The 12,467-nt window shown below is 41.5% G+C and overlaps 1 protein-coding gene across 1 annotated transcript in view; it reads left to right on the forward strand.

The window, feature by feature from the left end:
* The first annotated feature begins 368 nt into the window (after nt 1–368).
* Nucleotides 369–12,467, forward strand: part of TMEM132D (transmembrane protein 132D) — a 910,611-nt gene continuing 898,512 nt past the window's right edge. Inside the window, exon 1 of the mRNA XM_003760941.2 lies at nt 369–1,517. Within this exon, the coding sequence (XP_003760989.1) occupies nt 1,439–1,517 (79 nt within the window). The 5' untranslated portion in view covers nt 369–1,438. The remainder of the gene's footprint in view (nt 1,518–12,467) is intronic.

The raw sequence follows: 12,467 nt of genomic DNA on the forward strand, positions 1-12,467 counted from the left end.
AGGAAATCCAGAGCCAGAACTAAAAACCTTGTCCTGCCCCTCCCCCAACAAGGAGGGCTAACTGGGCGGGGGTCCTAAGAGATGGGCTATCACTCAAAGGGTAGAGTCGGGGAGAAGCTCCCAACCTGTTGGACTCAGTAGTCGCTGTAACTACCTGACAAGTGCAGGGTGAGACTGACCCTAACCCTCGAACAAGGGGTTACCCACTTGGGTCTTCCACTACTTGCCTTGGTGATTGGCCCACCAGCTCGGAGAAGCGGGGGAGGTGAGAGGTGGAATTAGCTGTGCGGATTGGGGTTCACGGCTGTCACTCTGAAAGGGTGGGGCTTTTAAAAAGATATCGCTGTTTTTAAAGGGGAAAAATCCATCTTTATGATAACAGTTCCTGATCCGATATTCGCCTGCTTGGAACAGAGAGCCAGCTGAGAGAAGGAGGAGGAGGAAAGGAGGAGGGGGACAAGCTCAAAGCAGCTGGAGGAGGGCTCCCCTGACTAGAAGCCAGCGGTGCAACCTCTGCTGCACATCTGTTCCGCAGCAGGACCGGCCCCTCCCGCGTGCCTGGCTCGGGGCTCAGGAGCTACTTGTGCGCTCCACTACTAGGGGGGTTAGGCTGGGACTGGGACTGAGCCAGCGCGAGCTGGAGCCCTAGTCTGAGCAGGGCCGGGGAGGGTGAGGCAGGCCGGCTGACTGGCCTGTGGGAGGGGAGGGGCGCTCCGGCCCCAGGCAAACTTTGGCTCCCGGTAGCAGCGGAGGTGGCGGCGGCGGCGGCAGCCACAGCAGCAGCAGCGGCGGCGTTGGCAGCAGCGCACGCCCTGCTCTGAGACGCGGCTAGGGGCGCGCCGGCATGTGGGCGCAGTGCCGGGCCGCCCCGGGCCGCCGCCGCCGCCGCGTGCGCCCGGGGCCAGCTGAGCCCCGGCTCCCGGGCTCCCCGGCCGCCCAGTCTCGCCGACTCCGGGCGATCGCAAGCTAACCACCTCCCGGAGCCTCCTCCAACAGGGACTAGGGGCCACTTTGGACCGGCCAGGCCCCATCCCCCGCTTCCTGCACACCCTCGCGTACACCCTGGAGCTGGAGCCGAGAGACGCGACTCCCTCGCCATCCTCCTCCTCCTCCTGTTGCAAACTCTAGACTGATTCTTTTCTTTCCCCCAGGGGAAGAGAGAGATAGAGTCCTTGGGGCTAGGTTGGCATCCCGAAGGGAAGGCTGGGCGGACTCTGAAGAGACTCCCAAGCCAGGCACTGTAACTACCTCCGACCACCTCGGGGCCATGGGGGACCGTGTGCTCCGGAGAAAGCTCTGGGCTCCGTAGTAGCCTCGCCTCCTGCCTGCCTGCTTGGTCCTCGCTGGTTTGTTTGGGATGCCGTTCTCCCTGACAGTTAGCTTCTCAGCCTAGACGGCACAGGGGAGGAGACTTGCCCGTCTGTGAGCCTGTTCCAAGATGTGTCCGTCGGAGATGGGGACGCTGTGGCAACACTGGTCACCTGTGCTCTTCAGCCTGGCAGCTCTGTTTTCCAAAGGTGAGAAGATGAGCCTGGTTGGGCCCGTGCCCTCCAGGAGCCCGAGCTAACTTTCCTCCAAAAGTGTGTGTATGGGAGAGAAGATTGTCTCCCCTTCCCCCGTCTAGAATGTATAAGACTGAAAGGATGTGTGTGTGTGTGTGTGTGTGTGTGTGTGTATGTATGTGTGTTGGGAGTAGGGGAAGGAAGGACCGCTTGTTAAAGGCAGAACATGTTTGGAATAAAGAGGAGGGATCTGGGTTTGAGAAATAGGAAAAACGCACGCTTGGTTCTCCGTATCATTTCAGGAGAGAAATGGGTTGTGAGTGAGGAGAGGTCTGAGTCAGACTACCAGGGGTGGGAGCTATCCCAGTAGTCCCAAGGTATTCTTGCACTTGGGACTTTCACTGCCTTCATTGGACCACTAGGACATAATTTAAGAGCCCTCTCTCTGCAGGTTAATGCTTTTTGTTACATTTCGGGATGTTACTGGTCTGCTATAAATGTGAGTTAGGGGAGAAAAAAATACCAAGGAGAGTCCCTGAGAAATGGCCCTGGATGGTTTTATTTGGAGGGGTGTGTATGTGTGTATGTGTGTGTGTGTGTGTGTATGTGCTTTTCCCTTTGTATCTCTGTCACCAAATGCTTTCCCTGTGTGTGTTGAAAGATGAGTTGAGATGCTGTAACTTCTAGCTTGTGACATTTCATCAGGTTCCCTAGCAGTGAACACTGAGTAGATTCAGGGATTCCCTGCTTGTAGTCTTTTCTTTTTCTCTGCCTGTCTTGTCTTAAACAAGCTGCTCTTTCTAAGATAGAATGCTGTCTGATGCGTGTAAGTATATTCGGAGACTATAAATGATGTATTGATTATTGACCAGAAACTGTGATTTCTGTGTCACTTCTTTCCAAGTACCCTATTTCCCCTGAGGCAATATCTCTGGGGAGGCTGAGAAGGCAGCATTCATAACAGTGGTGAAATCCTTCCGAAGAAGCGAAGGAGCTTTCTGTTAAGAATTGCACGCTGAGATTTCCCTTAGCAACTTCAAAGTCCATTACCCTACGCGGGGAATTTTAGTTACACTAATTGTCTATTAGCTGGGTATTGGAGAGGCATGGATGTTGCTTATTTTGAATCTGTTCAGATTGTAGCTGCTTCCTCGATAGCTTTTTATGCCCTGCTGTGATTCAGGGAGGGGGGGATCGGTATAGCTGTCTCAGGAGGGCAACTGCGATGCACCCACATTGTTATTCTGAGTTAAAACAATCTGAAAGACCAGACCTTTGAGTTGATTTAGAGCATAAACTAGTTTCTACAGCAGAGATTGGTGTCTCCAACCCAGGCAAAGATTTGGGGGTGGGGTGGGGAGACAGGTGGCCAGGGAAGACAGGTCAGCCCTCATAACACTTCTATTTCTAGATAACTTTAAGGTAGACAGAGCAATTTACTCTTATAACAATCCTCTGAGGTAAGAGCTAGGGGTATTAACAGAAATGAAGGAAAGGATTGTGAGTCCAGTTGTGAGAAAAACTTGGATTCAGTGTTTAAGGAACACTGGGCCAATAAGCTCCATCCCCAGGGTTTGCATAACATTCTCTGCCTGATGGCATCCCCTGTGGAAGAGATTCTAAGGACTGGTGCAGTAGGATTGTAGACTGGAAGGGACCTTAGAGATAGTTTATTTTAATAGAGATATAACAAAATTGACTTTGTTAGTCAACCAACAAGCTCTTGTTACTATGTGCCAGCTATAGGGCTAGGTGCCAGGGATTCAAAGATCCCATTTTGATTGGTGAGCATTTACCTTGTTTTATCCAGTTTCAGTCCTATCATACTTCTTCCTGGCCATCAGCTTGCCATGACACTCTGCATGTATCACATCCCTCCTCCCTCATCATCTTCCAGCTCTAGCTCTGAGAATAGCAATCACATCAATACTGCCATTTCTGGAATGGACAGCTCAGTCCTTTGCTCTGCTTCTCTCATCACTATTCCTTCTGACTTCCCAGTTCAAAATATTCCTTCCCTGCCCCCTATGTGTGATGTGCTCTCCTATTACAATGCAGTCTTCTTGAAAGTGGGATCAGATCATCCTCCTTGTTTGTATTCGTACCCCCAACACTCAGGACAGTGCTTGGGATATAGAGAATGCTTTTTTATTTATTCAACCCCCTTGCCCTCAAGGAGCTTACTTCTATTACTTTACAGTTAGATTTTCTTCACTTACTTTATAGCTGTGGAAACTGAGGTCTTAGAGAGCTAGCTCATTTGACTTGCCTGAGGCAATTGAGGCAATAGATAGGCATTCAAGCAGCAAGTAGCAGATAAGGCCCACTGATTCCAAATTCAGTTTTCTTTCTATTGTACCATTCTATTTCCCTTGCTAGATAAATCCCAGATTGCTGCTTAAAGCTTGTATAAGTTAGGTAACTCACAGGGTCTATAGTTATTGTTATCTTCCATTTTACAGGTAATTAAACTGAGGCTTAGAAAGTAAGTGACTTGCTCTTGACCTCATAATCGGAGATGTCTCCTGGGAGACTTGAATCCAAGACTCCTGAGTCCAAATTTAGTACTCAATTCATTCTAATACTGATTTATTTGCATAGGATACTATTCATTGTTGTCTCTTGCATCTTAATAGTAGTGATTATTAACAACAGTCCGTTATAGATAATTGCTAAATTATTACAATCATAGGGTTTAATTAAGAAAAAGTCTGAGTGTCTAATCACAAGTGACCCAGCTACACTTTTCTCCTGCTTTATACATTCCATAAAAATTGAAAAAGGGATAGCTGGATGATACAGTAGATAGAATACCAGTCCTGGAGTCAAGAGTACTTAAATTCAAAAGCAGACTCCCACACATAACACTTCCTACCTGTGTGACCCTGGGCAAGTCACTTAACCCCAATTACCTTGCCAAAAAAAAAAAAAAAAAAAAAAAAAAAGACTGAAATTCTGAAATACTGAAAAAAGACTATATTCTCCAAAGAGTTTTCTGATTCTATCAAGTGGAAATAGTAGGGACATCTATAGAGCATAGTGTTCTGGGTCTCAATTGCCTGTTAGAGGTAGAATAATTATGGTAAGAGCAGGGCATCTGGAATCAAAAGACCTAGTTTCTACTGCCTTTTGGGTTGTTGGGAGAAAAGGACTAAGGAATATGGAGAGAGCTGTGTGGATCCCAGAATCTGAGTTGGAAGGGATTTCTGGAGATATTTAGGCTAAATTGTGCTTGATCGAAAGCCAATCCATAATGTAACTGAGGAGTGGTTGGTCATTCCTCTGCCATCAATCGATCAAACATTTAGTAAACACCTACTCTGTGCCATTTACCAGTCTATCACCTGTGGAGGTAGCCATTCCATTCTGGGACACTTCTTGGTATTAGGAAATCTTTCTTGATATCAAGTCTAAAATAGCCTTTTAGAACCTCCATCCTTTGTCATGATTCCACCATCTGGGATTAAAGGGAACAACACTAATTCTTCATTTTGGATAAAAATCTCTTCTGAATATTGAATGGAACAATCGAGTTTTCTTCATAGATCTGACCATTTCTCTTTTCCAAGTCAAGCAAATGTGAACTTTCAATTATTAAGACACATCTTAGATTGGAAACTCATGAAATACAGAGACTGTGGTTTATATTGGCTACATATATGTCTTTCATAGGTGTGTGAGAGCTACTATGCTTCCAAGAAGTCATATAATGTGATAGACATAGCTTAATAGCTGGAGTAGAGACTGGGATTCACATTGCTTAGGCCCAAACCCCTCCTAGCTGGTGACTATCCTTAAGTCACATTGTTTGGGTCTCAGTTTTTCCCTCTGATAAAATGAGGTGGGTCTAGTCGGCACAATGGAAAAACTGTCAACTCTGGAGTCATAAAGATCTGAGTTCAAATTCACAAATATTAGCTGTGTGATGCTGGACTAGTTACTAAACCCTATTTGCCTCAGTTTCTCATCTGTAAAATGAGCTGGAGATGGAAATTATGAACCAGTATCTTTGACAAGAAAACCTCAAATGGGGTCACAAAAAGTTGGACACAACTAAGCAACAGTGAGGTCACAATGAAATTGTGAATATTTTTTCCTATATCTGGGAACATCTCTTTGAATAGAACCCAAGATCACATGAGCTCTTTTGACTGTCTTGTGAGTCATAGTGAGTTTAGAGTCCACTAGAATCTTCAAATCCTTATGCAGAACAGCTGCTGTCTATCCATGCTTCCCCATCTCATCCATATAGAGTGGAGTTTTTGTTCTCAAGTATCAGATTTTTTATTTAACTCTATTGAATTTCATCTGACTAGATTTATTTTATGAACCTTGTGGTGTAGTGGAGGGAGAACTGAGTTCTTGGAATTATAGAAATCCGGGTTCAAGTGCCACTTCTGGTAAATATTGGTTTGGACAAGTCACTTGACCTCTCATTGCTCCAAGCAATTCTATAAAGTTATAAGATGCAGAGAATGTGTCAGCTTGCACTGGTAGAAAATGTTTTCTCAACTAGGAGTCCTCTTTTTTTCAGTGAAAGCACCGGTCCATTTCCTAGATTCAGTCTGTTGTTCTAACTTGTCTTGATCTTTTTCTGATCTTTAGGATGCATGGTGTTAGCTATCCCTCCCAATTCTGTGTCATATCCATATTTAATGTGCTTTCTATCCATCCCTTATTCAAATTATTGATTAGAAATGTCGGACAATGATGGACCAATCACTGAACCTTGGGGCACTCTGCTGCTGACATCTTGCTGTGTTGAAATTGAACCATTAAGACGATTCTTTAAATTCATCCATCCAACTAGATCTCATTCTATCTAACTGTATTATTAGATAGCCCACATCTCCCCATCATCTCTGTAAAAGTGGTATGAAACAATTTAATTAAAATGTTTCTATTTCATACCCTCAACTTTTCCTTCCTCTACTAGTTTTGTAACCCTATCCAAAACTTAGGTTAGTCTTGCATGACTATTCTTAATGAAGCTATGATGGATCTTTGTAATTACCCAAGGACGAATCCAATAATTGGGTTCACCAAGTTCTGTGCCTTTACTTCTATGGGCACTTTTGACACATCACCTCTCTGTGCCTTGGAAGATGGTATTCAGGATTTATTAAGGCAGAAAATTTCACCACTCTACCTAATATGGCCCAGGAGAAAAACAAAACATATGATGTTCACAACTATTCAATTTTTCCAATATGTTCAAGCAAATTGAACTGAAATAGCTGGACTCTGACAATAATAACGAATAGTAATAATAGATAGCATTTATATAATGCTTTAACGTTTGCAAAGTGCTATACTATTTGTATATTTACTATACAAATAGTATCTCATGTTATCCTTATGATAACCCTGCTAGGTAAGTGCTGTCATTATCTTCTATTTACAAATAAAGAAACTGAGTCAGTCAGAAGTTAAGTGATCTGCCCAGGGTCAAACAGCTAATAAGTATAAAGGTTCAAATTTGAATTCAGATCTTCTTGACTCCAGGTCTTGATAGCCACTATACAGTTTAGCTATCAAGTGTGAAACCAAGGATGAAAGTCAAATATAGTGTCACAGGATCATTCCTGGACTAGATAATCTCCATGAATCCCTTTAATCTCTAAATTTCTGAAGCAATGAATGTTTTCTTCCTCCTTTCTAACAGGTGGGTAGAATTATGGGTAGTGTCTCTCTTCCTCTGTCTCTGTCTCTGTTTCTGTCTCCATGTCTCTCTCTCTCTCTCTCTCTCTCTCTCTCTCTCTCTCTCTCTCTCTCTGTCTCTGTTTCTCTTTCTGTCTGTCTGTCTCTGTCTCTACCTCTGTATACATACACATACAAATGTAATTTGATCCTCACAAGCAATCCTATGAGGTAGGTGCTACTGTTATGTCTATTTTGACAGATGAGGAAATTGAGTCAAGAGAGGTAAAATTACATATTCAAGATCAGTACTCCAAGAAAACATAGCAAGGAAGGATTTGTGCATACATTCTCTGTCTTAAAATTCAGGACTCTCACCATTCTACAACACTGCCTTATTTTCTGTTGTAAATATTCACCCACATATGTCAGTACTGTTGAGTTTGGGGGAATAGAGCCCAAGAGGTGTTTTATTCAAAAATGCTTTGGAATAATTAGTATCTGATTACTGATTAAGTGCATAGGAACATGGATCTAAAGCTGGAAGGGACCTTATAATCTATTTAATGCTACCCCTCATGTGGTAGATGGGGAAACTCATGAACCAGTGAGTTAAAGTGAATTGGCTGGGGTCACATAGCTAGGGAACATCAGTGGTAGAACTCCCATCTTCTGATGCCAAAGCCTGAAATATTTCCATCGAACCATATTTTCTCCTGTTTTTGAGCATTCTTATTTGTAGAACTTCTCTCTTTGACCCAGGAGTATGTCCACTAAAGATATAGCATGCGCCCCTGCCTGTGTTCCAAAGATGAATATCATCATGGGACCAGGTTGACCTCCTTGGTGCAATTTCATCTTTTTAAATGTTTTAAAATTCAAGAGCTACAAATAGTAATAATCATACCCACCTTCTTCTCCCATCTGCTCATCCCTCCTACCTCTCACATTTAGCATAGGGGCATAATTATCCTGCAAAGAATTGTGGCCTCCTTCTCATGATTTTCAAATCTCCAAACCTTTCTCCCAGCATGACCTCCTGTCAGTTTGCCAGCAATGGCAGGTATTTTACTTAAGGGGATTGCCTACTAATTGTTCAGGATCTGATGCAGCGAACAGTTATTCTAACTTACAGAGGGACCTGATTGAGTTTTTCATGGTCCTGCCAGTTTCATTAACTAGTGGGGTGGGAAAGAGGAACATTTCAAAAGCAAATAAAGCTGAAATGCAGGGGTTAGTGTGTAAACACTGTTTATTCTAGATGTCTCTTCCTGATCATGTTGAAATCAAGGGACTTGGATTAGAATCCTATAAGACATTGGGCAAGACATTGGACTTAATTGGATCTCAGTGAGAAATTTTTAAGTCCCTCTAGTGCTAAATCTATGGTACTTTGATGGTTTTTTCTGAAAATCCAGGTGGACTGGAAGAGACCATAGAGCCAAACCCTCATTGTTGTTCAATTGTTTCAGTTCTGATTTTTCATGACCCCATTTGGGGTTTTCTTGGTAGAGATACTGGAGTGGTTTGCCATTTTCTTCTCCAGGTAATTTTACAAATGAGGGGACTGAGGCAAAGAGGGTAAAATGGTTTTTCCAGTGTCACACAGCTTGGCCAGATTTAAACTCAGGAAAATGAGACAGGAGGACCGGGGTCCAAATCTGGCTTTAGACACTAGCTATGTATTCCTGGATAAGTTACTTACATTTTTTTTTGGCTGAGTTAATTGGGGTTAAGTGATTTGCCCAGGGTCACACAGCTAGAAAGTGTTAAGTGTCTGAGACTGGATTTGAACTCAGTTTCTCCTGACTTCAGGGCCAGTGCTCTATCAGCTGTGCCATCTAGTTTCTTCTGCTTAACTTTTCCAAGACTCAGTTTCATAATGTGCAAAATCAGGGAGCTGTACTGGATGTTCTCTAAGAATCTCTTCTAGTTCAAAATTTATGATGCCCAGAAGCAGCTAGATGGAATAATAGTTAGCATTTAGATTTGTTTTATTGTTTGTAAATCACTTTATATATTTTATCCTAAAGACCCTATTAGGGAGGTGCTATTTTCTCTATTTTATAGATGAGGAAACTGAGGCAAACAAGGCTAAGTCATTTACCCAGGATCACAAAGCTAGTAAATATCTGAGGTTGAATTTGTACTCTTGTCTGAATCCAAGTTTAGTATTTGATTCCTTGTGTCATAATAGCTAGTTAATGATAACAAATAGCACTTATATGGCATTTACATATGATAAATATATATGTGTGTGTGTGTGTATGGTGTATGGAGAGAGAGAGAGAGAGAGAGAGAGAGAGAGAGAGAGAGAGAGAGAACACCTTATTATTATTATGTAGCACCTTCAGGTTTACCAATGCTTTTAACATGTTATCTCATTTGATCTCTCTCAACCAGAAGTGTCAAAGACAACATGTGCCCACAACATTTTCTAATACAGAAAAACCAGATTAAAATATATTTGGAAAATAATTAATAAGATAAATAAAATTACAGTAAAACATAAATAATGCTAATTTGTGGTTTTCTAAAATACAGGATTATTACATATGGGTTTAGTGGCTTTCTTGTCTATTTAAGTTTGATATAACTACTTTAAACAACTCTGTGGGGGCAGCTCGGTGGTGCAGTAGATAGAGCACTGGCCCTGAAGTCAGGAGGACCTGAATTCAAATATGGTCTCAGACACTTTATACTTCCAAGCTGTGTGACCCTGGGCAAGTCACTTAATTCCAATTGCCTCAGGAAAAAAGCAAAAAAAAAAAAATAATAAACAACTCTGAGGTGGATGCTATTATAATCTCCAGTTTTCAGGATAGGAAATTGAGGCTGAGAATTGTCAAGTGATTTGTCTGGAGTTAGGAAGGATTCAAACTCAGGTCTTCCTGCTTCTGAGTGCAAGACATTCTCCACTCTGGCATCTTCCTCCTCTCATTTAATTCCAGAGAGCCTCTAGTCTATGTTCTATTAGTTCTGCTATATTCACATATAACTTCTAGTCAACCAATCAATCAGTTAGCAAGATTTCTTAAGCAATCATTATATGCTGTGCACCATGCTCAGGGTTAGGGATATAAAGAAAGAAAGAAAATGTCCCTGCCTTCAAGGGACTTCCATTTTAATGGGAGAAAGAACCTACAAGTTATATACAGGATGACTAAGAATAAAGCTCAGAGAGGAAGGCATTTGTAGGGAGGGCTGGGAAGAGCAATGGGGAAAGGTTTTGCAGGAAGTAGGATTTAAAGAAAGTCTTAAAGAAAGGCAGAGAATCCAAGAGGCAAAAATGAAGAAGGAAAGCCTTCTAGGAATAGGTCCAGCCAAGGCAAAAGTGTGGAGATAGTAGATGGAGTGTCATGTATGAGAAATAGCAAGGAGGCTGGTGTAGCATATATAGTACATAGATATAAGTGAACTATCATAAGACTGGAAAGGGAGGAAGGGGCCAGATTGAGAAGGGCTTTAAGTGTTAACCAAAGGAGGCATATGTTTATATTTATATTTTATATAAGATTTATTTATATGTAAATACACTTATAAATTATATAAAAGATAAAACATAATTTATATATCAACAAATCCTATAACTTTTATGTATATATATTATATAAATTATAAATATATTATACATGAACATATTTATTTAATATATGATTTATATTTGCATAATATATTTATTATTTTATCCTGGAGGTATATATTTTTACATATTTATATTTTATATAATGTAATTTATATATGCATATATTTATAATATGTACTATATATAAATATATTTATAAGTTATAATTTATATATTTATCATTTTATTCTGGAGGTAATAGAGAACTGATAGATTTAATTGAGGGAGGCAGGGAGTGATATGATATGACCTATGCCTTTGAAAATCACTTTGGCAGCTGAGTGGAGGATGGCCTGGAGGGAAGATTGATTTGGGCAGAGACTGGTTCATTAGAAGGATATTGACAATAATCTAAAAGAGAGGTATTGAGGGCTTGAACTAAAGTCATGACTGTGTATGTAGAGAGGAGGTAATGTCACTCCAAACTGGCCTGATCTGACTTCATCTGGACTATTGCATTTTGGATGCCGAGTGCTAGGAAGGACGTTCCCAAAATGGAGATTGTGAAGGGAGGACAGGCAGCAAGGAAAGGCCTTAATGTATAGTATGAAGACCGATGGAAGGAATTGGGGATATTTAGTTTGGAGAAGAAACTTGGTGGTGGTGGAGAAGAATGGGGTGGAGGTGCAAAGAGGCAAATCTAGGCTTGATATTGGGGGAAAAGCCCTAATTATTTGAAGCTATTTGAAAATGGAATGAGAGGTGAGAATGGCAGGGGAGAGGGAGCAGTGGCAGACTTTCTTTCCTGGTGGTCTTTAAGCAATAACTAGATAACATCCCCTTACCATGGACACTATAGAAAGAATACAAGGAGTAATTGGATTAGATGGCCACTGGCATCTTCCTTTCTTATGTTATAATTCCGTGGTTCGGCATCTAGAGAGACCTCAGTTTCCTTGGCCCCGAGTTGACAACTTCTTTCTGTTTATCTGAGTGTATTTTTCTATTTTAGAAATAAAATATCTCTTTATGAGAATGTCATCTCTTACGCTGGGAGGTTTCTGTCTTACAAATTTGGTCATGGACAAAGAACCAAACCTAACCTTACCCTTTTCAATGATTCATTCCTCTAATCTCCTGAGGGTAGAAAGCAGGTTTCTCATGTGTATATATGTCTTTATATGACTATTTTCTGAATGTAGAGTTTCCAAAATGGGAGAAAGGAGAAACTTTTGAATTAAGCTTTTGCTTAAGTAATGGGTTTATGAGTATGGTGATAGATTTATTTATTTACTAGTATGTGAGGTAAGGGCATCTAGATGCCATAGTGGGTACAGCACTAGGATTGAAATCAGAAAGACTCATCTTCCTGAAATCTTCCTTAGTTCAAATTCAGTCTTAGATACTTAATAGCTATGTGACCCTGGGCAAATCACTTAACCCTGTGTGCCTCAGTTTCCTCATCTGCCAAATTAGCTGAAGAAGGAAATGACAAATTATTCTATTATCTCTGCCAAGAAAACTTTAAAATAGGGTCATGAAGAGTCAGACATGACTGAAATAACTGAATTGCTTGAACTAAGTGTTGGGAATACAAATTTATGCAAAAAGAACAAGAATCCCTGGCAATAAGGAGCTTACATTCTAATGGGAATGGGGAGAGAGAATATATAAAAAGGAACTTACAAAAAGTTAGATTCCCACAGCTAAGCTCCCTCTTTATGAAGTTTGTTCATCACAGAGATAAATACGACCTCATA

The sequence above is a fragment of the Sarcophilus harrisii genome, chromosome 1, assembly GCF_902635505.1.
Source record: "Sarcophilus harrisii chromosome 1, mSarHar1.11, whole genome shotgun sequence".
In the NCBI taxonomy this organism is placed as follows: Eukaryota; Metazoa; Chordata; class Mammalia; order Dasyuromorphia; family Dasyuridae; genus Sarcophilus; species Sarcophilus harrisii.